At 53.4% G+C, this 27,080-nt stretch overlaps 2 protein-coding genes across 6 annotated transcripts; one reads left to right on the top strand and one right to left on the bottom strand.

Annotated features, from left to right (window-relative positions):
* Positions 1–1,079: 1,079 nt before the first annotated feature.
* On the bottom strand, positions 1,080–17,205 carry TMEM143 (transmembrane protein 143; the record flags this gene model as incomplete). Of its 4 annotated transcripts, none has more annotated exons than XM_082677182.1 (8): positions 1,080–2,131; positions 2,749–2,941; positions 6,172–6,451; positions 7,727–7,854; positions 9,053–9,247; positions 15,112–15,216; positions 16,557–16,797; positions 17,165–17,205. In XM_082677182.1, 8 exons carry the CDS (start codon positions 17,185–17,187, stop codon positions 1,872–1,874), a joined length of 1,425 nt encoding a protein of 474 aa, XP_082533308.1. In that variant the 3' UTR covers positions 1,080–1,871. The 4 variants fall into 4 exon arrangements, with proteins under 4 accessions (XP_082533308.1, XP_082533309.1, XP_082533310.1 ...); XM_082677183.1 differs by having other exon boundaries at positions 16,557–16,740; positions 17,165–17,187; XM_082677184.1 differs by lacking the exon at positions 15,112–15,216.
* Positions 16,567–26,539, top strand: SYNGR4 (synaptogyrin 4). Of its 2 annotated transcripts, XM_082677185.1 has the most exons (5): positions 16,567–16,610; positions 18,582–18,782; positions 24,527–24,764; positions 25,941–26,080; positions 26,321–26,539. In XM_082677185.1, exons 2-5 carry the CDS (start codon positions 18,690–18,692, stop codon positions 26,507–26,509), a joined length of 660 nt encoding a protein of 219 aa, XP_082533311.1. In that variant the 5' UTR covers positions 16,567–16,610; positions 18,582–18,689; the 3' UTR covers positions 26,510–26,539. The 2 variants fall into 2 exon arrangements, with proteins under 2 accessions (XP_082533311.1, XP_082533312.1); XM_082677186.1 differs by lacking the exon at positions 25,941–26,080 and having other exon boundaries at positions 26,321–26,450.
* The last annotated feature ends 541 nt before the right edge of the window (positions 26,540–27,080 follow it).

The following is a 27,080-nucleotide window of genomic DNA, read 5'->3' as shown; positions in this document are numbered from 1 at the left end:
TGTTTCCAGTCCTCTCTCCTTGGCCAAGGGTCTCTCTCAACCAGCGAGGCTGTGTGTCTTGTTCTAGATTGCTGTTAGACAGGCTGGGACCTGGGACCCTTTGCTACCTTGCTTGCACCTGGACAAATATTTCCTCCAGCTACAAAATACAAAGAAACTATAAGGGACTAACTGCGTGCATGTGCACTTGGGGCAAATTCTGGACAACAAGATACGAAGAGACCAAAAAGCCCAACTGCCACTTCTGAAGAACCAGGAGCAAAAGCAGGGTACTGCGCGTGCCCACTGCACGCACCACCGAAGAGGTAGGCAAGCCACCTAAGCCACTCCTCTGGCCCAAACCCTGGACACACCCCTACCCTCACCCCATAGAAGGGGCCAGCTCACCCCACTTCAAGGGAAACTGTTGTTTGTTCTCTCTCCCCCTGCTGCAGCAGGAACCCCAATAAAGCCTTGCCTGAATTTCTTATCTGGCCTCTGATCAATTTCTATTGATTAAGGAGGCCAAGAACCCTGGTTGGTAACAGTTGGGTCTCTTTTTTTTCTCCCTCTGACCCTTCCTCTGAGAAGACTCTTTTCCATTTCCCTCTTGGAACCCAACCCCTCTTCTTCCCCCACCCTCTCCAAATGCCGCCTCTAATCCATATGACACCTTAGTAAAAATTAGATGACACCCCCCCTTCTCCAGGCTTACTCAACCCCACATCAAGACACACGTGGGACAGGGAGAGGCTGGCTTTTACACCAACCCATCTCCTGGCTGTGTGTCTTTGTGCAGTGAACAATCTCTCCTATCTTCTGTGTTCAGAAGACTCAGTCTTTTGGGGAACCAGGGCTCTGCTCAGGGGTCAGGTCCTCCCTAAGATCCTCTTCTGTGACCCACAGCCAGTCTATTTCACCAACTCCAAGCCCAGACTCTCTCTAGGACTACAGCTTCCTTTGCCCGGGACCCACCCAAAATGCATTCCCCCAAGACCCAGAGTCTCTTCTTTCCAGATTCCAATGCCTTCCTTCCCTCCAACCCCTGCGGCTACCCCACTCATCCAGATTTATGAAACATGATTTATTCCTTTGCGAGAGGGGACAGGGGAGAAATTGATAGACCAATAAATATTGCACAGGCCACTGGTGGAGGCAAGATCCAGGCTGAGGTAGTTTCTGTAGAAAGGCTGAGGGACCTGGGCAGGGAAGGCGCCTGAGTTTTGTTGTTGGGCCTGAGTGGACGTGAGCCTTGGGGTGAGGATAGTTTCTGGTTCCTCCTGGCCTAGCTTTCTGCCTGGCACAAGGCTCCCAACCCCTTCAGCCTGGACAAGCTGATCGACAGTTGACCAAATGGCCTGCCTTATAAGTAGCTGCAATTGATAGAAAGATCAGGTCTCCTCTAAAAATTCTGATTGGTTGCTTCCATGCAGGGACAACTGGCTGCCCTAGGTTGGTTGTGCCCAACAGCTGTCATTGGCGGTTTGCCAGAGAACCGGGCTAAAAGGCTCTCATTGGACGTGGGCTGGAGCTCCGCCTCGGTGAACACGATGGGCAGTCTGCCCGGTACAGGCTAAAAAGACATGTGATATATAGCCTCGGGAGGGCACAGTTTAACAGCTGTGCCTGGTGGTTTGTAGCGTTGCAGAGCTGTGATTGGCTGGCACCACGTTTAAATGTTTGTGGGGCGGGAGACCAAGATGGAACAGAAGCAGGGCCTAAAAGCTTTGATTGGCTGTTCATCCGAAGAGGGGGCCTAGCAACAGCAGGCTGCTTTGATGGGCGACTTTGTTTAAGAAAACAGAGTAACGTTAAGTAGTAATGAGTAACTGGAAGTTGTGGAGTGGTGAAGCATCGTAGCCATGATTGACGGCTTGTCGAGGAGGCGGAGCTTAGTTCCCAGCCAGCTGGCTGGGCGGGGCGGGACAGAGAGGTTTCGATAAGGGGTCATCAGTGCTGGGTGGTGCGGCCTTGGGGGAAGTGATAGTAGCCAACGGGTCTAGTTTGGGAAAACCCGGGGGCGGGTACATCCCGATGCTGGGGGTCAGGGCTTGCAGGTGGGCCAGGGCCCGAGTTCCGTTGAAGGCCACGTCACAGCCTGACTGGGCTAGAAGCCAGTTCTCCACCTCCGACTGGAGCCACTGGGAGGTCTCTGCAGAGGGAGGCAGGTGTTGTGAGGAGGTCAGACAGACCTGGAAGGACTGAGAGGGGGCAGCAGGGAGGGCGCAGCACAACGAATAAGAGGGGTCTGGGTTTGGGAGAAGCCTAGGGGAGTGGGACAAAGCCTAGGAGGCTCAGCTTTGGGGCTCTCATCTGGGGACATGCCAGGGACTCTTGCTCAGGGCGCTTACACAGGTAACGGATAAGGGTGTCTTGTAGGAAGTGTTTGGGTTCACGTATAGGAAGAAGCGGACGGGGAGTGGGGAGCATGCCACAACAGGAGCCTGATCCAAGACTCCTATCGAGGTTGAGGTTAGGAGAGGGAAGTCACCCCAGGGAAGAGCAGAAGCTGGGTCAGGGGTCCCGAGTGCTGAATCGGGTTCACCAGTGCGAGCCGGGACTGGGAGGTGGGCATCGTGGGGATGGTGTCTCACTGGGGCAGGGCCACTTGGGACTAACGGTAGTCTCAACCCGGTAGGGGCAGGGTGGAGTTTGCTCCAGGTGGGGCCACGTCTGAGCCGGGCAGCATTGGGATGGGGCGGGGCCTCGCGGGGGCGGGGCTGAAAAGGGGCGGGGCAGTGTGGGGCCACCTGGCACTCGCAGTCCTACCTTCTTCCGGCTGGCCCTGCGTCCCCCGGGGCCGCCGGGCCAGGAAGCTATGCGCCAGCATCACCTCCTTGGTGTGCTCGTCCTGCGCGCGCAGGGCCAGGGCGCTGAGCAGCTCCGAGTTGTTGGACGTGCTGCGGTAGTAGAGCATGTGCGCCAGCTCCAGCGCCTGCACGTTGCGCCGCTGTCCGAACATCTGCAGGCCAGACGAGATCCGGGAGGGTCAGGGCCGTGCTGGGGCTCCACACACACACTCCCCAACCCACCCAGCACGCACCCTCACCCATATACACACCCCTGGGTCACTTACGCTGGTACAGTCCTTCCCGAGGGCTCCAGGGACCTCCCCAGACGTCTTCGGTCCAGGTCCCCAGGACTGGGGCCTGGGTATTTGGATGTTTAACCCACATGCTCTCGCCCCTGGTTTGCTCATTTGAGCCACGTATTAATGAATGTGTTCGAGGATTTCCGGACCACAGGAGTTTTAGTGTCGGCACTTTTTGTTACAATGATTTTTTTTTTTTTTAATCCTTATCGTCTAGACACATACTGAAGTGTTCCCAGATGACGCGTGCAGGATCTGCTTCAAAATAATCCAATGGTCGGGGAGGCGGTCTTTAGGTGAAACCTGATTGACCGTTGCTACCTGTTGACGCTGGTGCTGGCTACAAGGAAGCTTATTATACTATTCTATTTCTGCATCTGTTTGCACTTTTCCATAATTAAAAAAAAAGGTTTTAAATGTTAAATTGTCAAAGAGAAGTGTTAACAGACAACAAATACTTGATGAGCCGTTTTCAGAGAAGAAGGGAGGGAGCGCCAGGTCTGGGGCCCAGCTGTCTATTGGCTGCCCCCCTTCCCCACCAGGAACAGCACATGCAAAGGGAGAGAAGAAAAGAGAAGCGGGGGGGAGGAGCTACAAGTATATTTTGGTAGAGCTGAAGCTTAGAATTGTGTCAGATGAGGCTGGGGAAGCAAGGTCTCCGATGCCAAGTTGTGAGCAAGGGAGAAGCAGGGCCAGCCCCGGGGCCAATGGGGATGGGCCGGAGGGGACCAACGGGGGGGCTAGGAAGAGGGTCTGAGCTGGAGCCAGGATAGAGGAAAGGAGATGGGCACAGAGACTTGGAGAGGGGGGGCAGGAAGGATGGGCTGAGGACTGACGGGTTGGGGGGCAGGACCAGGGCGACTTCCAGGGGTCTAACCAGTGACTGGGGGACAACGGGGTCAACACAGATGGAGAACCAGGAGGAAGAGCAGGTGTGGGAGAGATGCTGCCCTCCACCTGGCCAACTTGGCTGCTTCAGGCTGAGCACAGAGCACCCCGATCTAGGAGATGATGGGGAGCTGCTTGTGGAAACCACGGAAGTGGACGAGATCTCTCGTGGGTGTAGGGGTGGAAGGAGAAAGAGGGACGTGTATCCTGCGGCAAAATCAGCCTCCCAGGTGTTTGATCTGAGCATCTGTCCCAAGACGGGGAACTCGGGAGGACAAGGGGGTTTAGGGGAAGATGGATGCTGTGCGGGCAGCTGGACAGAGGCCAGGGAGACCCACATTTAAGGCATGGAGGGAGTTCCCTGGTGGGCTAGTGGCTGGGATTCAGTGCTTTCGGCGCCATGGCCCGGACTGAATCCCTGGTTGAGGAACTGAGATCCCACAAGCCAAATTAATAAATAAATAAATGATAAAGTTAAGGCATGGGGGCTCAGCCTGGGGCATGGGAAACTGTCTAAGGGATGCAGTAAATTAACTAGTGAACTGGGTTTAAAACCGGGTGCTTCAGAGCCCAAGAGGCTCAGGACCCTCCATCCCCACGGGCCACTGAGAGGTAGCACGGATGGTCCTCCCTGGGCTAGAACTGTGTATGTCCTCCCCAGAGCAGCTCGGCACCCTCCCCTCTGTTGTCCGTGGTTGCCACACACCCTCTATGCTTACAGCCCTTCCATAGCCCCCTGCCCTGAGGATGAAGTCCAGGGCCACTGCCTTGGCATTCAAGGCCCTCGCCACTCCCTCTGGGGCCTCGCTTCACCACGCTGCACCCCAGACTCCATCACTGTGAGATCCCTCCAAGCTGTGCTCACCCAGCCCCCTGAAAGGCTCAATCCCCGCCTTTCAGAGCTTCCCTCCAATCCCACTGGACCCTTGGTTCTAGGTAGGAAGTGCTCCCCCCACCCCTGCAACCCTCTCAGCCAGCGCAGGCTGGTTATTATCTGTGGGATTTATTAACCAACCAGGCTTCCTACGAGCCCATTGGGATGGCTGAAAACAGCCTGAAAACCAAGGAGCCAGCAAGTAAGTGATCGGGCACAACAGCAACTTCATGCCAGTCCACGTTCCTGGGGCCAATGCCACCCCTGGGGAGAATCAGTAAAAGGCGGCCCCTTGAGGCCACCTCAGCCTCGAGACAGAGCTCGCGGCTCAGCAAGCAAAGCACAAGCTGGAGTCCAACCCCCAGCTGTCCCTTCGGCCACGCATCCTTGGATGGTGAACAACCTGCACAACTGGATGAGGCGGCCCTGCGCTCACATGTAGCGGAATCAGGAAGGGAGCTTGTTAATAATACAGGCCCTGTTCCCAGAGTTTCCAATTCAGTCCATATGGGCTAGAACACAGGAGGCTGCATTTATAAAATAGCTCCCCTGGTGATAGTGACACCTGGCCAGGATGGGGAAGCCCAGACTCAGGAGACAAGAGCACAGTCAGTAATAACAGTAATAATGGTAATGGCAAACTCTCATATAATGCCTCTGTACTATGTGCCAGGCTCTGTTTTCCGCACTGTAGTATGCGCATCAATTCATTTACTCCTCACAACAACCCCCACTGTCATCTCCACTTTAAAGAGGCACAGAGAGGTTAAGCAGCTTGTTCAAGGTCACACAGCTAGGGACTTCCCTGGAGGTTCAGTGGTTAGGACTCCACGCTTCCACTACAGGGGAATGGGTTCGATATCTGGTCGGGGAACTAAGATCCCACATGCCATGCGGTGTGGCCACCAAAAAAAAAAAAAAAAAGCTAAAAAAAAAAGGTCACACAGCTAGAACACGGTAGAACTAGATTCAAACCCAGGCAGTCTGGTTCTAAAACACACACCCTTCCCACGTCACTAAGCATGCAGTGAGTGGCCGTGAACACTTGTATCCCACTAGCCACATGCCAGCCCTGTATCCAGTGTTCCTCACAGATTCACTCATTTCCTCCTCACAACAGCCCTACCAGGCAGGTCTTGCTATTATACCCATTTTCCAGATGAGGAAATCGAGGCACAGAGAGATCAAGAAACCCGCCCAAGGTTGTGTTGAGTAAATAAGGAAAGGAAAGGAAGCACAGCACGAAGCAGGAATAATCCACAAAAAGAGAAATAAAACGATAGGGTGGCCAGACCTGGCTGAACACCAAGGAGCAGGCTTGGTGGGGTGGGCCGCTTACCTTGGAGGCCCGCAGGCCCATGAAGGCAGTGAAGAGCAGCAGCAGCAGGGAGGTGGCCATCTTGAGGTCAGAGAGCACCACCATGCCCACATTGACGAAGAACACCACACCCGAGACGACCAACGTGAAATTGAGCAGGGCCCGCTGTAGGGTGGGCGTGCGCACCTTCAGCTCGGGCAGCAGCTGCTCCAGGCCCTCCAACGGTATGTCCTTGAAGCTCTTCAGCACCAAGTGCCCCCGCTTCGCTCGGGCTGCTAGCACCACCCGCTTAAAGTATCTCCTGATGGCCAGAGATGGAGGGGCAACGATGGTCAGGACCACCCCTGGGCGCCCCACTCCAACCCTAGGACACTCTCTCTGGCTCTGTAGTCACATCATCATTTTAAAAGCTAATTAACAATGGTGGGAGGAAAGTCAGACATAAGTGTCCAACAATAAGGGGTCAGTGACATGATACAATCCCTTATTATTGGACACATAGGTTGCTTCTGATTTTAAGAACTTGAAAAATGAGAGCTAAGATTCTTTAGTTAATTATCTTTTTTATTATTTGTTAATTGAAGTATAGTTGATTTACAATATTGTGTTAGTTTCCTGTGTACAGCAAAGTGATTTAGTTGCACAGGGAGTTTATTACTTTAGTTAATTTTCAAATTCAAATTCTATACATATTTCAGAGTATCTGCTAGGTGCCAGGGAGTGCTATTTAGCTCTGGAGAGACAACACTGAATTTGTGGAGCTGCCTTTGTTGAGCTTATGGTCCAGCATGAGAGACAGATAATTAAACACAGAGTCTGCGCGTATAAGTATGTCCTTGGAATAGATTCCTGGAAGTGGAACTACTGGTTTAAGGGATATAAGAGACTTTTTGTCTTTGTTTTTTTTTTTGTTTTTTTTTTGTTTTTTTGCAGTACGCAGGCCTCTCACTGTTGCGGCCTCTCCCATTGCGGAGCACAGGCTCCGGACGCGCAGGCTCAGCGGCCATGGCTCACGGGCCCAGCCGCTCCGCAGCATGTGGGATCTTCCCGGACCGGGGCACGAGCCCGTGTCCCCTGCATCGGCAGGCAGACTCTCAACCACTGTGCCATCAGGGAAGCCCTTGTCTCTGGTTTTTGTTGTGTTTTGTTTTTGGATTCGTAACTGTATTTGATACACTGATTTCCAGAAGGATTGGGTGACTGACAGGTCCATTGGCTGACTGTGAGAAGGTCTGGCTCTCCTGACCCTACTCTGTATTTGAATATCTATTAAAAACATAATGTTCATCAGAATCCTGGCGGTACCACTTTTTCAGAATTTGGTCTTCCCTCTCTGAGCCTCAGTTTTCCTCATTTGGAAAATAGAGAAAAATGTCCTTACCCTTTCTCTTCCCCTGGGAATTGTAGTTCTTACTTCTCCTTAGAAAGAAAAGGCAGTATTTGATTCACCTCTCCCCCTTTCTTGGCTTCCCACCCGGGTCCCAGACACCCAAATCCAGACACTGACCTGTCAGTCCCCTCTCGACTCTAACCTTGCTCCCTCTCGCTGTAGCTGGGGAACCAAAGGCCGCCTCACCTCTCTGCAGGGGGCGACTTGAAGAAGCCATGCTTGAAGCCCACGCTGGACTTACGGGGCATCTGCCCGACTCGCTGGCCCAGGGCCCAGAACTGCATGTAGATATACTGGTCCAAATTTATCGTCACCTGCCAAGGGGGAAGAAGGAAACAGGGGGAGCTGAGCATAAGCTAGGGTGTGAGTGTGGAATACTCGAATTAGATGCCCCTGCCCCCAATGATCCCCTGCCCCACTTCCCAGGCTTATCATCACCCAGTGTGTAGGCAGAACAGCCATGTATGGTTGTTCATGTTGTATACTGCACAAGGGCACACCACCCAAGATGGTGCCATTCACATCACAGTCATCTTTATTACCGTATTTCCTAGAATCTAAGATGCCACTGATTTTAAGATACTCTATAATTTATTATTTTATGAAGCAACTAAAAGGGAAAATATATTGCCAATTAAACTATTTCACACTACCCCCCCCCCTTGTAAGTCACATCCCAATTTCAGAGACAGTAAAGTATGACTTCAGAAAAAAAGCACATCTTAAAAATCACTAAAATGTGGAAATCTGGAAGATTTTAGTATTTTTATTATAATTTTGTTGACTTTCTTTTTTCTTTTGGCCGCACCCCATGGTTTATGGCATCTTCTTAGTTTCCTGACCAGGGGTGGAACCTGCACCCCAGAAGTGAAACCGCTGACTCCTAACCACTGGACTGCCAGGGAATTCCCTAATTTTGTTGACTTTAATGGTATTTTGTACTGATATTATTTATTATAGTCAGCCCTCCATATCCGTGAGTTTCACATCATTGATTCAACCAAGTACGGCATGGAGAAAAAAATTTTTTAATTCCAGAAAGTTCCAGAAAGCAAAACTGGAATTTTCTGTGTACCACCAACTACTTTACATAGCATTTACACTGTATTAGGTATTATAAGTAATCAGAGATGACAAAGTATGCAGGAGGATGTGCATATATATAGGCAAATACTATGCCATTTCACATAAGAGACTTGAGCATCCGGGGATTTTTATATCTACAGGGGTCCTGGAACCAATCCCCCCCATACCAAAGGACAGCTGTATTGGTTTTCTGGCAAATGGTGATAAAGTCTCTAGTCCTAAGACCTGTATCTTATGATACTTTTCCAACAGATGGCAGTGAAGTGACCTGAGAAAGAGGCACCTTTTTCTAATTCACCAAAGGTGCCACAAGTGCTGGTGCCCTGTGTTCAGGACTACAACTCCCAGCAGGCTCTGCTTCCCAAAGACTCCACCCCTACCCCAAGGCATCCTGGGAGTTTTGGTTCTCCTCTGGAAGACAAGCACCTGGACCACATCCTGAGGGTGATGGACCACCAGAGCATAGGCCAGGGTGTCCTCTGAGAGCGGGGAGAAGTTGGCCTGGGCCAGCAGGGGCTCCAGAGCCCGAAGAACCTCCTGTTCATTGGACAGACGCTGGGGGTCTGTAAGTGAAGGCTGCTCAAGGGTCTCCCTGTCAGGGTTGATGGGGTCATACAAGGCCTGAGGAGAGAGTCAGAGAGAAGAAAAATGAGCTAGGTCACTGCATGAGGGATTGTGGGTACACATAAGGATGTTCCTGGCCCCATCCTTTAAATGATGGGGTACCCCATGGCTTGATTCTAGGCCCTCTTCCCTTCTCTTCCCTCAAGCTCACTCTAAGTCCCCTCGCCATCCCCTTGCCCTTAAACACCACCTCTGCGCAGATAACTACCTAACCCACATCTCCATTTCGGACCTCTCCTCCAAGTTCCAGACCTAATACCCATTTCCAGTGCATGAGGTCTGTCCTCCCCTTCTGCCACAGTAATAGAGGTGAAGGTGGCCATGGGGCTGCCCAGATAGACTACATTTCCCATCTTCCTCTGAGAGGCTAGGTGTGGCTAGGAGAATTCATCAATAGAATGTGAGCAGAAGTGACAGGTACACCTTCTCCCTCACTTCTTGCCCCCCTTGCACTTTACACTATTTCCTTGTTCTACCAGCTTAGAATGCTCTTCTGCCTACAACCCAGTTCTGAGCCCACAGAGATGAAGACTGTGCCCTAAGGGGATGGCAGAACAACAAGATGGAAGGAACTTGGATCCCGGCATCATCTCATGTGGAACAGAGCTGCCTATCCACCTTGCGCCACTTACCACAAGGCTGTTAAGTGGGAGAGAAAGAATCCTCCACCTCCTTTAAACTATTGCCTTATGGGGTCTGCTTGTTATAGCAGCTAAGCCTTTATAGGAACTAATACAAACTCTCCACTTGACATTTCTTTAGGGATGTCACAGTTGCCTCAAATCCAACATCAAGCCCACAAAATAACATCCTCTAATCCCTATCTTCCAACAAAATAACAATTCGAGGTGTCCCCTCCCAAAGGTACCAGACCTAAATTGTACCATTGTAGATGCTGCAGACCTAGACATTTATCATCTTTTCATAAGGAAATAAAGGGTATAGAACAGCACCATCCAATAGAACTTCCTGCAATGATGGAAACATCTCCATGTGCACTATCCAATAGGTTGCAGCTGGCCACAGATGGCCACTGGGCACTTGAAACGTGATGGATGTAATTGAGGAATGGGATTTTAAATTGTTATTTAATTTCAATTATTTCAAATTTACACAGCCACGTGTAGATAGTCACTATCATATTAGACAGCCCCAGGCTAGGGTAAGGGGTGCTTTCTTCTAATTTGCACATAGACCCTGGTACAGACATCAAGGTCAGTGTGGACATCCACTCACACACACCCTCGCCTTCACAGCCTGAATTCATCCCTGCACAGGGGGGGAGAGTGTCTGACTCATGACCGTCCCCACCACCCCGCTCTCAGGCCCTCTATGTCCCACACTGGGGTCCTGAAACTCCTCCCCAATCCCCTCCCCCACTCCACCCCACGGTGCCCCCCATCTTCTCCATCTCAGAAGAGGCCAAGCCCATCCTTCTAGGTGCTCAGGCCCAAAGCCTTGGGTCACCCTGGACTCCTCTCTTTCTCCAGCCCATCAGCAAATCCCGATGGCACCACACTCAGAATATTGATAGATCCAGAATCTGAGCACTTCTCACCCCCTGGACTGCTGTGGTGGCCTCAGTGCAGGACTCCCAGCTCCCAGCTCCCATCTCCCATCCTCACCCCCGTCTGTTCCCGGTACGGCCACCAGAGGGCGCGTGTCGTCATCTAAATCTGCTCACGCCTATTTTCGGCACAGAGCCCTCCCCTGGCTTCCACCTCACCTAGAGTCAAAGCAAAGTCCTCACTGTGTCCCACAAGGCCCTGCAGGATCTGGCCCCGGGTCCCCTCTTTGACTTCATCTTCAGCCCTGTCCCCCCTGGGCACTCAGCTCTAGCCCCACCAGCCACCTTGCTGTTCCTCCTTACACACCATGCACACCCCTGCCACAGGGCCTTTGCACTTACTATTCCCACAGATCTCCATATGGCTCACTCTGGCCTCCTTTAGGTCTCTGCTCAAATGTCACCCCCTCACTGAGGCCTTCCCTGACTACCCTACCTAAAATTGCAAAAATACCTCTGATTTCTTTTTCTTCTTAATTAGGGTTACCAGATTTAGCCAAAAAGAAATAAAATGCAGGACATCAAGTTAAATTGGATTTTCAGATCAACAACAAATAATTTTTTAGTTTAAGTATGTCCTATGCAATATACAAGGATTATATTACATGGACATAATTATACTTAAAAAAAAAAACTATTCATAGCTTATCTGAAATTCAAATTTAACTGGGTATAGAAGGTTGAATAGTGTCCCCTAAATATTGATGTCCCCTTGGAACCTCAGAATATGACCTCGGGCTTCCCTGGTGGCACAGTGCTTGAGAATCTGCCTGCCAGTGCAGGGGACACGGGTTTGAGCCCTGGCCTGGGAAGATCCCACATGCCGTGGAGCAACTAATCCCGTGTGTCACAACTACTGAGCCTGTGCTCCAGAGCCCACGAGCCACAACAACTGAGCCCGCATGCCACAACTACTGAAGCCCACATGCCTAGAGCCCGTGCTCCGTAACAAGAGAAGCCACAGCAATGAGAAGCCCACGCACCGCAATGAAGAGTAGCCCCTGCTCGCCACAGCTAGAGATAGCCCGCGTGCGGCAACAAAGACCAAATGCAGCCAAAAATAATAAAAATAAAATAAATTAAAAAAAAAAAAGAATACGACCTCATTTGGAAATAGGGTCTTTGCAGGTATAATTAAGGTAAGGATCAAAGTGAGATCATACTGGATTAGGGTGGGCCCTAAATCCAATGAGAGTGTCCTTATAAGAGACAGAAAAGGACACACAGAGAAGAAGGCAATGTGAAGATGGAGACAGAGATTGGAGTGATGTGTCCACAAGCCAAGGATTGCCGGCACCCACCAGAAGCTGGGAGAGAAGCGTAGGATGGTTCCCTTCCTCCGAGCCTCCAGAAGAAACCAACCCTGCCAACAACGTGATTTTGGACTTCCAGCCTCCTGAGCTCTGAGAGAATAAATCTCTTGTTTTACGCCACCCAGTTGATGGTAATTTGCTATGGCAGCAGTAGGAAATGAGTAAACTGGGTGTTCTGTACTTTATCTGGCACCCCTATCCATGGTACTTAGCACCTCTTAACATATTTTACTTCTTTACCTTGTCAAGGGTCTGTCTCCCTCACTAGAACATGACGCCATGAGGCAGATACACACATCTCAGGCTCACCGCTGTGTCCTGGGGGCTGGAACCATTCGGGGGACACAGTAGGTGCTCAGTAAATATCTAGTGAGTGAATTCAATGAATAAATGCGTAGGAGAAAGGAGGAGCAGAGAGAGGTCACCTACCAAGGTCACCCGCACGCCTAGTGAACGACAAAGCTGGCGCCTGAACTGGGCTCTTCTTGTTCTTTGCCTGGTTCCTCAACGGACTTAGGTCACCAGCAAATGGTCACCCGGTGCGTCTCACTCACCTTTGGTGCTTCTACCCAACCCTCTCAGTGTCTCCATTTAAAATCTGCTGCCTCAGTGAGAATGTCTGTCTTCACTGTATATTCTTTCTGTTTCAATATATTTAAGTGTTTATATAATAATATATTTTTAAATAACTTTTTTAAAAAGTGCCCCGGGGCTTCCCTGGTGGCGCAGTGGTTGAGAGTCCGCCTGCCGATGCAGGGGATACGGGTTCGTGCCCCCGTCCGGGGGGATCCCATATGCCGCGGAGCGGCTGGGCCCGTGAGCCATGGCCGCTGAGCCTGTGCGTCTGGAGCCTGTGCTCCGCAGCGGGAGAGGCCGTGGCAGTGAGAGGCCCGCATACCGCAAAAAAAAAAAAAAAAAAAAAAGTGCCCCGAAGAAGAGCTTGGAGGCCAGGAGACAGGGGTGCAAATCCGAGCTCTGCCACTTGGGACCTGTGTGATCTTGGGCACATCTGGGCCCTCTTGGAGCTTCAGTTTCTGCTTCTGCAAATGGGGCTGATGGCAGCTGCTCCTCGGTTCTGCAGGAAGGAGTTGATGAGCCTGACACAGAGGGGCCGATGTTGCCCCTCATCGAAGCAAAGAGGAGAGCTATAGGGGGGCAGGAGTGGTAAAGGGTTAACTCGGCAGGCCTGGGTTGTCCAAACCCTGCACATTCCAAAGAACTGGTGGGCTCCTGGGAGGGAACCTCTAAGCCCTTGGACTATCCTGCCTGATGGGAGTAGCTTGGTTTACCAGGGGCTTGGGCCACACCTGATAGTCTGTGCTAACAATGTGATTCACGGTGGGGCCATGAAGTAGCAGTGTGACCTCTGGAGGGGCCGGAGACTAAGTAACTAAGATCAGCCACGTAGGCAGTCAGCCACGCCTGCCTGACCAACCGCCATTAAAAACCCTGGACACCAAGGCTCAGGTGAGCTTCCCTGGTGGGTGACACCCTGTGTGTTGTCATGCACCACTGATGAGAGAATGAAGCACTGTTCCTGTGACTCTGCTGGGAGAGGACAACCGGAAGCTCTCACCTGGTCTCTCCCGGACCCCGTCTCCTTGCCTTTTTCCTTTGTGATTTTGTCTGTTCTCCTTTTGCTGTAATAAACTAGTACTGGAAGCATAACAGCTTTACTGAGCTCTGTGAGCCCCTCGTGAAAATCAGTGAATCTGAGGGTTGTCCTGGAGATGCCCAACACAAGATCCTAGAGCAGGAGGAGGATGCTGGGAATTTGGCTTCCACCGTTTCCTGGAATTCGGCTTCTCTCTGACTTCTCCTTGTCCAGCCCCCTCACTGCTTCCAGTTCCCCTTCCCGACCTCCGGACTGGCACTCACTCCTCAGGACTAATCCCCCTGGTGGTTGCATGCAGTACCATCTAGATACTTCCAGAGTTATTTCTTAGCCCAGCCCCTTCCCTTGACCTCCAGCCTGTGGGCATTCAAGTCCCTCTCTCTACCGGGCTGTCCAATAGGCAGCTCAAATTTCTGAGTCCAAAACTGAGCTCTCAATCTTCCCCACAGACCTGTCTCCTGCCCCCGACTCTGTCTTCCACGTCTCAGTAAGTGGCAGCTGCATCCTTCGGGAGGAGCAGACCTGAACCGCTGGAGGCCCCCTTGACTCCTCTCTCTCTCAAGGCCCCACCCACACAGCTGAATGCTGATGCCTTCGGACCATTAGCAACGTCTGACCACTTTTCACCACTTCCACTGCTATTACCCTTGTGGGAGCTGCCATTATCTCTCACTTGGACAAACATAATAGACTCTTTAATAGATCTCCCTGCCTCTGACCGTCTTTTCCCTACATGGCAGCCAGAAGGATCCTATTGACACCCAAATCAGCTCATGACCCTCCTCTGCTCAGAGCCCACCTGCGGCGGCTCCCAGCTCACTTAGCATAAAAGCCAAGTCCTTTGCATGGCCCACAAGGCCAGGCTCAATTTTCCCCCACTCCTTCTCTGCTCTCACCTCTTGCCCTCTCTCCCTCCAGCCAGTGGTCCCATTGCCATTCCCCCAACACTCCAGGCCCTCTCTCACCTCAGGGCCTTTGCACTTGCTTTTCGCTCTGCCTGGAATGTCCTTCCCCAGACACCCATGAGGCTCGCTGCATCGCTTCACTCAGGTCTTAACTCACCTGTCACCTCCTCAGAGAAGGCTTCCTTGACCACCCTGTCTAAAACAGGTGCCCTTCTCGTCCCTTTCTATTCCACCTTCAATAGCACTTAAAACTCCTGGGTATCATATTTTACAATTATTGATTTATCATCTCCCCAATTGGAATGTCACTTCCACAAGGGCATGGCTTCATCTCTTCTGCTTACTGCTGCATTGCCAGTGCTTAGAACAGGGCCAGGCTCCAAGTAAGCCCTCAGAGAATTTTTGCTTAATGAATGGATAAGCAAACAAGGATGACAGGGCCAGAGGGGCCCTGTCCTCACCTGCAGCTGGGCCAGGATGTGATGGTAGTGGAACAAGGTGCAAAAGTTCACGTGGGCCACGAACTCCTCCAAAGCCGCCTTCTCCGCAGGACTGGAATGGAACTCCTGTTACCTCGGGAAGCAAAACTTCTCTTTAGGCCTCTCCCTACTTCCTCATGGGGAGGAATTCTTTCCTGGGCAACCCAGACAGAAAATCAGAGCTCTGGGCTCTTTAAGATTTGGGCGTGTTTTAGAAGGGACAAGGGTTGATCAATTTCACTGGCCAAGTAACTGAGGTAGCTCCAGAGAGTGAAAAACAGATGACTTGAAGAGCTAGATGTTCAGGTTCCCGCTTTGACACTTACTGGCCAGGAGTCACTCCTTATTTGTGTGCCAGGCGCTGTTTGCTGGCATGATATCATCCTCTAGAGGATGCAAGGAGGTTGATGGAATTATAACCCTCATTATTCAGAGGGGACACTTAGATTCAGAGAAGTCACTTGCTGAGGGCTACACTGTCTGTATAAAGAAAAGCTGAGACTACGATCCAGGCCTATCTGACTCCAGAGCACACATACTTAACCACTTTTTTATGCTTCCTATCTCGGTGCCCGGGGTGAATGTCATCACTTCTCTGAGCCTGTTTCCTTATCGGCAACAGAGGATCATACCCTCTTTCTCAAAAAAGCAATGGTGAGAATGTGATGTGATTATGTGTGTCTGTATATATACACGTGTGTTTATGTGTGTGTACATATACTTTTGTGTATGGATAAAGCCCAGCACAGGACTTAGTCCATACAGGTGTTTAATCAATAATTAAATGAATGAATGATAATACAGGATAATCACAAGTATGATGGCAACAGTGGGGTAAGCTGTTAGGGTCGAGCAAGTGCCTACTTGCCTCACCCTTGTCCCCGCCCTGCTGTGGAGTCAGATCTGGGCCACTAGTCATGACCTTGGGTGAGTCACTGACCTTTTCCTGATTCAGTTACCTCATTTGTAAAATGAGAATGATGGTGGTACCTCTCTTATTGGGTTGTTCAATAATTCAATAATATGTGGGAAATGTTTAGCACAGTGCCATATAATAAGAGCTCTGTGTGATATCATTATAATTATAGCTTCGTGGGTATAATAATTATTATTAGGCAGTAGTAATAGTAATGATGAGGATGATTATTATACCCATTTTGTAGAGGGAAAAACCATGCCCCAGTGAGTGCTTGTTCCAGCCCCCAGAACAAGCTGGAGTCCGGAACTGCTGCGGCACCTATCTGCATCTCAAAGGTCAGTCCCCTGCATTCCAACTCACTCCACGCCCACCTGGGCCTATAAAGGGAATAGGAACTACAACTCCCAGGGGGCTCCAAGGCAGCCCTCTATAGCATGAAGGGCTGTACCGCCGCGAGGCCTGCCGGGATTCGTAGTTCCAAGGCTCTTGGACCCGGGGCGGGCTGTACCTTTATCAGGAGGCGGAGCAGCTGCTCTTTGGAGAACGGGATGAACCGCTCGCGGTACTGCTGGGACCAGTTGCGGGGTTCCGTGGGGTTCCACATCTTGCGGTACTCCCCCATCTTGGCCGCCAGCGATGACAGGGCCCGGGGGTGGTCGAGGAGCGCGGGCAACAGGGGCCATACTCGGACCCTGGATCCCCAGAACCCTCGGGTCACATGCAGCATGGCCAGACCCTTTCCCCGCAGCCTAAACGAGGGAAATGGGCATAAGTCAATGGTCATCTGGGGGTAAAGGCGCCCTCTCCACCTCCGTGTCCCAACTTCCAGGGGCCGTTTCTACCCCAGGAAGGGCGCAGAGCCCATCCGCCCGCCTCGTAGGCCCTTGCTGTGCGTCCCCTCCCACAGTGCTCAGTTGGCCTGAGTCCTAGGCAGGGGTCAGAGGTCTTCAAGTCCTGGAGCGTATTGCGGTCCCAGAAGCCCTGTGGTGGCACAACTAGTCTCTGCGGGGTCTAGGCGGCAGGTGGATCTTAAGCGCATAGGATATGCTCGGAAGGCTACATAGGGGTGCAGGGCCGCCCACCCCCGGCTAGGCAATCCTTCACCCTTTCCCTCACCTTAGCCAACGTTCAACTGTCATTGAGCCTCCTGCGCATGTGCAGAAAAGCGTCCTGGTCCTTCGAGGTTCGGCTTCAGTCCGCAGTAAGACGCATGCGCAATGCCTAGGTCATTGAGAGAGGTCCATTTCCTTCTTCTAACGCCCTGTGTCGACTGCGCACGCGCAATCTGCCTGCCTCGCTCCACAACTCGCTTTCCTTGGACTCGGCGCATGCGCTGCAGAAGTATCTCCTTGTCCAAGAGCTTCAAAGGGAAAGGGGCGGGGCGGGCGCCAGACTCCCGGGACTTCCGGGACCGTGCAGGGCTTCCGCGCGCAGCCTGCCAACGGCGGGCGGCCCAACGTCCGCTGAGGCCACGCCCCTGCTTCTGTCAGCTCCAGAGTAGGCGGGGAAAGAGAGGGGGCGGGGCTTTGGCTCAGCCAATCAGCTCCAGCAGAGAAGGAGCGAAAAGGCGGGAAAAAGAGGAACCAAAAGAAGGCTGAGGTGGTGCCAGGACCAGGAGGGGAAGGTGGGCGGAAGGAAGAGCGGTCCTCCAGGTGACGTTGACCCGGCCTCCAGAGTAGGGGTGACCCTTTGTCAGGCAGCATCACCCCCAAGTGTCACCACCCCCATTCCACGTCCTTAAAGGGAAGACCCCGATTCTCTGAAGGTAGCTTAGTGCCGGGGGCACGGCCTCCTCATTCTGAGGGGGCAGCTGAGTTCCGAGCCCATGTTCCCTACACATCTGAGGTCCAGACCCCCGACTTGAGGAAACGCACTTTTATGAAGATGGACCTGAACTCTAAGGGGAGGCCCTGATTCTAAGGCAATCACCCGCAATCACGAACACAGCCTAAAATCTACCCTGAGCTGCTTGGGGTCTACACTACGGGTGCTGTCACCCCAAAGCCTGAAAGGGATCCCCCTGTTTCAGACGTCCCCGGGGTTCTGTTCGCCATTCCAGCACCCCTAGTCCCTCGAAAATCCCATTAACACAGTCCTTAAAATGGGCCCTCTGGCTCCTGTGTCAGGGCATCACCCCAGTATCCTGCCTTCTCCCCTCTCCTCCCTAGCCTGGCAGGCATCTCCCCACTCTGCACCTCCACCTCTGGGGCCCTCCTCAGCCTGCATTCCTGACTCCTGGGACCCCAGCAGCTCCCTCACCCTGTGCCCCTACCTCTGGAATTCTCAGAAGCCCCCTCCCCCGGCACCCCAATTCATGGGACCCTCTCATCCTGTGCCCCGATCTCTAGGACCCCTACCCCAGCATCTCCTTCACCCATGCACCGACTCCTAAGAACCCTCACCCTATATAACCCCATCCTGGGACTACAAGGACCCTCCCATCCCCTGCCCCCTACCCCTGGGACCCCTGGCAGCCCCTTTACCCCACACCTTGGACTCTAACCATCCCCCCTCCATCCCTCTTGTCTTGCAGCAGCTGAGCCCCGGGGTGGGCCTAGAGCCTCTGGACGGTAGTGCCCAGCAGGCAGCGCCCAGCATTACTGCTCCGGCCTCCCAGGGCCTGGGCAGCAGAACAGCAGGCATGCACATCCCAGAAAGCCTCCAGGACCTGGCCAACAGTGAAGCCGTGCAGTTTCTCAAGAGGCCAAAGACGATCGCACGGAGCTTGGCAGGGGTGAGGCCCTCCTGTAGCCCAGCTGCCCCGTGGGTGACAGGAAGCAGGTGTCTCACCTCCCAGACCCGGTGCAGAGAGAGTGGGGGGGGGGAAGAAGGGGTTAGATGGGGAAAATGAAGCCAAAGGGAGCTCATAACGGAAGTCACCCTTTACTGAGCATCTAACTGTAGGCCCTGCGCTATTCTGAGCACTTATTAACTCTCATGGGAAGAAACAACCCTGCAAAGGGGGTGCTGTGGAGCCCCATTTTTGAGAGAAGAAAACTGAGGATCAGAGAAAGTTAAATAATTTTTTTAAGGCTGTGCTGTCCAATTTGGTAACCACAAGCCACATGTGGCTATTCTAATCTAAACTAAATAAAATAAAATATTCAGGGAATTCCCTGGCAGTCCAGTGGTTAGGATTCCGCACTTCCACTGCAGGCGGCCCAGGTTCGATCCCTGGTGGAGAAACTAAGATCCCACAAGCTGCATGGTACGTCCAAAAAAAAAAAAAGAAAGAAATCATTCCTCAGTCACAGTGGCCACATTTCAGCCTGGCGGCTCTCATATTGGACAGTAAGGATCTAGAACATTTCCATCATGGTGGAAGGTTCCATTGGACAGCGTTGGCTAAGGTCACACAGTAAGAGGCAGGGAATCAGACTGGGGTCTGTGAGATGCCAGAGCCCATTCATTTCCACCTCTCAGACAAGGGACCAGGAGAGGAGCAGGGGCTGGGGCCTCTGGGGGGAAAGATGCACAGAGGTAGGAAGAGAATAAGAATATGTAATGTAGACCTAAGATGCCAGAGGGTAGGTGGTCACTATGGCCAGGCACAGTGCCAAGCAAGGGATTTACCTGCATTCGTTTCATCATTACCACATTCGCGAAGAGTCAAGACACCTGGGGTCAGATCCTCATTCAGCCCCCGACTTTGCTGTGTGACATTGAGCCGATCACTGCTCCTCTCTGGACCTCAGTGCTTGAGGAGTTAAAGCTGTGACTGTGGGCTTTACGCTGTGCAGCCTCCACGGCACTCCTCTGACAGAGTTGGGAACCGAGGCCCAGGGAGATGATGAGATTTGATCGGGGTCAGGAGAGTAGGTGGGATGCCCGGGATTGAATGCAGGGTCCTATTCCAGAAGGATCGATCCGGCCTGACCGAGAATCCTGGTTCGACCACATGGTCTCCATGTAGAGCGACATCCTGCCCTGCTTGCCTGGGTTGGTCCTGGCATAATTATCAGCAGCACCTCCTTTGATTCTCAAAAGTGCCCCGTTTTATTTGATAACTTCCCCGGTGACCCCAGGTCTGTGTGACCTTGAGCAAGTGACTTGATTTGTCTGAACCTCCACACCCTCCTATGTATAGTCCTTCCCGCTCACCAGGAAAGACTGTGTGTGAAAATGAAATCAAGGCCCCTAAACTGATTAGTGTGCGCCTGGCAAGTAGCCATCTTTCCTTCGATAGCGATTATTATTGGGACCAACTTGTGATCGAGGAGAGAAGGATGGGTTTGGGGGCCATAGGGTGGTGGGGACTCGTGTCCATCGTCGTTCTCACCCAAAGGAAGAGGTGAAAAACGCATTCCACATCCCAGTTCCAAGTCCCTCGCTGGCCTCGCTCTTCGGCTCCTCACCACGACCCTATGGCGTGAGCATCATTACACCTGTTGGACCCAAGGGGAAACTGAGGCTCACAGAGGTTGAGCGACTTGCCCAAGGACGTCACCCAGCTGGAGAGCGAGTCAGAAGGATGCACGGGCTTGGCTTCCGACGCTTCAGAAGGAGGGGCGGGTGGCGAGGGAGAAGGGGGTGGGGAAGGGCTGGGGGGAAGGGCCTCCGACTGTGCCAGACGTTTCAGTCACGGACTTTGCCTGCCACCTCCCTCCTCCCTCCCGCCCGCCCTCTCCTCCTTCCCCCCTGGCCCAGTTCCTCGGCAGGGAGTCTCCGGGCAGCTGGTCCTCCCATCCTTGTCCTTCTCACGGCTGCCTGCCAGCTGGTGCTATAACTAATGAATCTTTGCTCCCTCCCTGGGGACAGGCCAGGAGGGGTGTGGAAGGAGGTCTGCCTCGGGCTTCAGAGGCTTAGGGTCCCTCTGGTCCAGCCAAGCCCCCTTCTTGCTTGTCCAAGGTTTTTTGGGTCAGTGGACAGACAGCCCGCGGGCCTGGAAGTCAGGGGGGCTGGATTCCAACCCCCTCCCCCCATGACTAACCTTGAGAGGACGCTTCCCCTCTCTGGCCAGTCATGAGAACTGCCATCAGGGCCAGGCGTCCGCGTCTTTGCAGCACAGAGACAGACTGGGAAACTGAGGCTCCAAGAGGTGAGCAATTTGCCCAAGGCCAGCCACACAGCTGTCGGAGTCAGACGCGGCTGGCTCTTTCCACTGCACAGTCACGGCTTTCGATTTATCACCTGTGAAAGGGCGATGGCTTAGTAACCGCGACCACGCGGGGCCCCCGGGGCTGCAGGGAGGGGGCGAAGGTAAAATGAATCCGGGCTCAAAAATGATCAATGGGCCTTCCCGTCCTTGACCTGGCTCTGCCTCGGACCAGCAGGGCAAGACGCTCCCCTTCTGCAGACTCAGTGCTGCAGCCCTGAAATGGAACGGATGTGAATACCCTCCCTTAATGCTAAAGTGCTGGACAAAAAGAGGGACTAGTCATTATTATTATTATTATCTGTTCTTTTTATTCAGAGAAGGCAATTAAGGCAAAGGAGAGAGGAGAATGGGCAGAGGCTGTAGAGTTTAGGGGTCCATCCTCTGCCTCTCCCGTCCCCACTCTGAAGGGCAGCGCAGGAGGAAAAAAGAAGGGCCAAAGTCATTCACTCTTTCAACACATTTGCAGAGGTCCAGTCTGGTGCTGGGTGCTGGTTGTAGAGAGAAGGGGCCCACATGCACCCTGTCCAGGAGGAATTCAAATTCTAATGAATTACCTTCCCCTTGTCTCCTCCCCTCCCTCCTGTCCCCAACACTACCACATCCAATCAATCACCAAGTCCACTGTTGCGCCCTAAATATCACTGGCTTTCCCAGAGCCCTGGCCTCAGCCTTTCTGCCTGGGCCCTCCCATCCATCATGACCAGGGAGATTTTCTCGAACTCCCTGTCTGACGCTGGCCATCCTCTGCTCAGAGCCCTTCCATGCATAAAATTAAGTCCAAGCTAGAAAATTAATTTTTGCCAGGCTCCCAAGTCCAGGCCCGTCGGTGTGGTGTTCAAGGCCTCAGAGGGTCTGGTCCCTGTGTTTCCAGCCTCACCTCATACCAGACCCCTCAGATGAGATTTGTCTCCAGCCCCTGCAGGAGCTTCCCTCTGCAGCATCTGGCATTCGCACACATGGTTTGGCCTGCCTGGAATGCCCTTCCTCCTGTCTGCCTGCAAAACTCCTCATTCTTTTTTTTTTTAAGTTTTATTGGAGTATAATTGATTATAGTTGATGTTGTCTTAGTTTCAGGTGTACAGCAAAATGAATCAGTTATACCTGTACATATATCCACTCTTTTTTAGATTCTTTTCCCATATAGGCCATTACAGTCTATTGAGTAGAGTTCCCTGTGCTATACAATAGGTCCTTATTATCTATTTGATATATAGTAGTGTGTATATGCCAATCCCAAACTCCCAATTTATCACTCCCCAAAACTCCCCATTCTTTAAGGTGCAGTTCAGGTCTCACCTTACTACTTCCTAAATCCGGCCCCCTGACTTCAGTTCCTGCTCAAACCTTGACTCTCTCCCTGAGCGTAGGCCCCAGCCTCCTCCTCAGACTCCCAGCCTCCAGTCTCACTCACTCCAGTCCACCTCTGCATGGCCCCACAGGGCTCTTCATACACCCGGAGCTGACCCTGCCCCTCCCCTGCTCTCAGCCATTCCATGGCTCCCTACTGACCCCCAGACAAGATCCCACTCCATAGCCTTTCTCACCCTGCAGCATTCCTTACAGGCCTGACCGCATCCAGGAAGCCCTCCTGGACCAGCTCCCACCCCCATCACATACACACACCAGTTCCTTCCATATCCGGTGTGGCCCCTGCCACGCTGCATTGTGACCATCTGGGACAAATCGCTGGGGCTTCAGATCGTCACCGAATCTCATTGATGGGAACCTCTGCCCTCGGGGCTTCTGGTCCAGCCGGTGGCAGCGTATACAGCAGGGGTTAAAGCAGACTCAGGAGCCAGACAACTTGGGTTCAAATCCAGGCACTGCCTGTCACTAGCTGACTGACTTTGGGCCACTCTTCACCCTCTGTGTGCCTCAGCTCCATTAGCTAAAAAAACGAGGGTGTTAATAGTGCCCACATCCTAGGGTGGTTGTAAGGATGACACAGGCTAGTGCTTGTGGAGTACATCGGTGGTTTCATAAATGAACAGGGTTATGTGGACAGTGGTACCCCCGTGTGCTATGTGCAGTGTGTGCACAGACAAAGGTGACAGGGCTAGCATATCGGTGAGGCTGCATTTGCTTTTTTTTTTTTTAATTTTATTTATTTATTTTTGGCTGTGTTGGGTCTTCGTTGCTGTGTGCGAATACCTAGTTTTTCTAGTTGTGGAGAGCAGGGGCTACTCTTCATTGCAGTCGCAGGCTTCTCATTGCAACATCTTCTCTTGTTGCGGAGCCTGGGCTCTAGGCGCACAGGCTTCAGTCAGTAGTTGTGGCACACGGGCTCAGTAGTTGTGGCGCACAGGCTTAATTACTCCACGGCATGTGGGATCTTCCCGGACCAGGGCTCGAACCCGTGTCCCCTGCATTGGCCGGCGGATTCTTAACCACTGTGCCACCAGGGAAGCCCCGCATTTGCTTTTTTTTTTTTTTTTTTTGGGCTGCGCCGTGTGGCATGTGGGATCCTAGTTCCCCAACCAGGGATCAAACCCGTGCCCCCTGCAGTGGAAGTGCGGAGTCACCACTGGACTGCCAAGGAAGTCCCAGGCTGTATTTGCTTTAAAAATAAAAAAGCCTTGGGAGTTCCCTGGTGGCCTAGTGGTTAGAATTCAGCTCTTTCACTGCCGTGGCCCAGGTTTGATCCCTGGTTGGGGAACTGAGATCCCACAAGCTGTGTGGCGTGGCCAAAACAAAATATATTAAAAAAAAAAAAAAAGCCTTGAAGCAAAAGGTGAATGTTCATTAGGTACTGAATGTTTATTACACTTCTCTCTGTACGTTTGGAATATTTCACAAATTCCTTTTTTAAAATGGAGAGGAATTAATGGAGCTGGGAGAGAGGAGGAAGAAGTGGCTGCCAGAGGGAAAGACTTGAAGGCAGAGATACTTATTGCCCTCTCTTCCCGAATCCCGGGCACGGTGCATTTCATATCGGTACTTGGGTTTGGGGGCAGAAGGTGAGCGTGAGCGAGGCAGGGGTGAGTGGGGGGGAGATGAGGGGCTGGGACTCTGTCCTGGGGGTGCTGGGGAGTCATGGGGGTGTGGGGCTGGGAGCTGGGAGGGGCAGGGTGTGGAAAGAGCCCCTGTGGGGCCGTGTGGGGAGACTTGGAGGCAGGGAGGCCGGGGAAGAGGCTGGGGCAAGGGCCCAGTGGGGAGGATGAGGCCTGAGCTGGGATGGAGGAGAGGGGCCGAGGGGCAGCGGGAGGATGGCTCTGGAAAGCTCTGAGGATGTGACCGGGAGGGAGGGGTCAGAACCACCGGGAGGGTGCACGGCAGGGCCCCCACGCCCAGTGATGGGGACCCGCCCGGGAGGATGAGCCGGTCTGGGGAGACGCTGAGCTCTGCTCCGGCCCCTGGGGACCCCCATCCCGCACCCACAGGTCTTCTCCCTCATCGTCTTCTCCTCCGTGCTGACTGACGGCTACCAGAACAAGACCAACTCTTCGCAGCTCCACTGCGTCCTCAACAGCAACAACGCGGGCTGCAGCTTCGCTGTGGGAGCTGGCCTCCTGGCCTTCCTCAGCTGCCTGGCCTTCCTCGCCCTGGACGCCCATGAGGGCCGCACCACCACCAGCCGCTTCAAGACGGCCTTCCAGCTCCTGGACTTCATCCTGGCCGGTGAGCCCCCCGGGCACTGCCCTTGACCACCCAGCCGGCCCCGACCGTCCTCCACACGTGACCCAAAGCTTTGCCCCTCACTTCTCAAAGCTCTTCTGCGCCCGCTGTTTCCTCCCGGGGAATCATTGCCCATCCCTTAGACTCAGGGTAAGGGTCATCTCTTCTGACCCCCAGACTAATTCTAGAAGCCTCTCTCCTGCCCAGCTTTTTCCTCGCATTCACCTCCCTTCTTCACAACCTTTGTTGAAAAGCCACCAGTGGCAGTGGCCAGCGGTTGGGTGCAGAGCGCAGAGTCAGACAGACCCAGGTTTGAAATCTCACCTCTGGTGCCTCCTCAGTGTGTGGGTTTTCTCCCCTCTCTGAGCTTCTGTAGAAGCTGGGATGAAAACTCCCACCTTCAGGGTTTTTCTAAGGATGAAGCTCGAGAAAGGACTCCTGCAGTGATGTTGATATTTACCAGGCATATCCCCTGTGTCAGGCACCGCTTCAAGAGCTCCCCGTGGCTCTCTCATTTCTTCCTCAGAACCACCCAAGGAGGGAAGTCCTGTTCAGATTCCTATTTCACAGAGGAGGAAACTGAGGCTTGAGGAGGTTGTGTAATGGCTGCCGAGTGGCAGACCCAGGCTTCCAAGCCAGGCCTGGCCTCCTCACCAATGCCGAGCACCCTAGATAGAGCCCGGCACACAGTAAGTGCCAAATAAATGCTCGTTCCTTTTCCTCAGGCCCCAGGCTCCTTCCTCTCCTTTTCTGCACCTGCCCAGTTCCAGCAACTTAGGGCTGGGAGGGCCCCTAAAGGTCACCGAGTCCAGCGCTGTCCAAGAGAAGGTTCTGTGAGGACAGGAATGTTCTGTGCCTGGACTCCCCAACACGGGAGCCACGGGCCACGTGTGGCCGCCGAGCACTTGAAGTGTGGCCAGTGCCACCAAGGGGCGGAATTTTTTTAAATTCTATTTTAATCGATTGGAATTTTTGATCGAGTGAAACATAAAAAGCTGCAAGTGGCTGGCGAGCCCCGTAGTGGACGGCACACCCCACTCCAGGGGTTGTTTTGCGGCCGGCTGGGAGGGGGAGGCCACGGCAAGACCCGAGGCCCCAGCCACCCTTCCTGAGCGCTCTCTCCCCAACTCACGCCCCTCCCACCCCACCCCGCCCCTCTTCTCTCCCTCGACCCCCCAGCCCTCTGGGCAGGCATTTGGTTCGTGGGATTCTGCTTCCTGGCCAACCAGTGGCAGCATTCGCCGCCCAGACAGTTCCTCCTGGGGAGCAGCAGTGTCAAGGCTGCCATCACCTTCGCTTTCTTCTCCATCCTCGTCTGGGTGAGGAGCCTCCTCCCTGCAGGGCGGGGTGGTGTGAGTTAAGAGGGCTAGAACCTTCCACCCAGCTCCCCAGGACCTCCGCAAGCCCCTTTTGTGACTTTGGGCAAAGAGGGAAGAAGGCGCCCCTTCCTCCCAGCAGACTCAGCCCAGTGTGGGCATCATCCAGTGAGCTGTGGCACAGCTCCCACCTGGGCCGACCCCACCCAAGCCAGCCTCCAGCTCGCCCTCCTCTGCCCACAGATACTCCAGGCCTACCTGGCCCTCCAGGACCTCCGAAATGATGCTCCAGTCCCCTACAAGCGCTCCCTGGACGACGGCGGCGTGGTGGTGACCTCTCTCTCCCCGCCGTCCGCCACCAGCCCCGCCAGCACGCCCACCACCGGTCCCCACAGCCTGAGCTACGCCAGCTCCGCCCTGCCCCCCATCTGACCACTCCGACGGCCCCCCGCCTCACTATGATGCCCGACACCTAGACAGCCTCATCCACACCAGTAAAGAGACTCCTCCCTCCAGGAGGGTTTCTGAAAACTGCCCTCTGTCCTTCTCATATCTGTTTCTCTCCGGTCCCTCGAGTGCCGTGGGGAGGGGGGAAATCCTATGGGGTCTCCTCAGGGGTTTCTGTAGCGGGTCCCACTTCCAATCCACCTCCTGGACTCTCCCTCTGGGCGCCACCTTGATAGCTAGGGGCGGCGACGGGAGGGAAACTCTTTTTTCAGGCCTGTGACACAGCGAGCGAGCCCTTTACTCCTTGCACTGGCCACGGGAGGGAGGCACGAGGTGCCCCACTGTACAGCTGAGGAAGCTCAAGTTCAGAGACAAGATGCTTCCGCCCGTGGAGAGGGCTCTAAGGAGAACGAGGGCCAACACTGGGACTGGCCCTGTCTCCAGGGCCCACATCCTTTAACTCACCCCAGCTGACAAGGGACCCACTCAGACCCATGCGGTGGGAGGAGTGGTTAAAGGAACAGGGGATGGCAAGTCCATGACTGAGGTCAGGGGA

This window comes from Grampus griseus (assembly GCF_964374135.1).
Source record: "Grampus griseus genome assembly, chromosome: 19".
NCBI lineage: Eukaryota > Metazoa > Chordata > Mammalia > Artiodactyla > Delphinidae > Grampus > Grampus griseus.
This window is presented reverse-complemented; position numbering and strand designations above follow the sequence as displayed.

Coding starts and splice junctions, on each gene's coding strand:
- SYNGR4 (XM_082677185.1), top strand. CDS start 18,690: ATGCACATCCCAGAAAGCCTCCAGGACCTGGCCAACAGTGAAGCCGTG. Junction 18,783..24,526: donor TCGCACGGAGCTTGGCAGGG/GTGAGGCCCTCC, acceptor CCGCACCCACAG/GTCTTCTCCCTCATCGTCTT. Junction 24,765..25,940: donor CCTGGACTTCATCCTGGCCG/GTGAGCCCCCCG, acceptor TCGACCCCCCAG/CCCTCTGGGCAGGCATTTGG.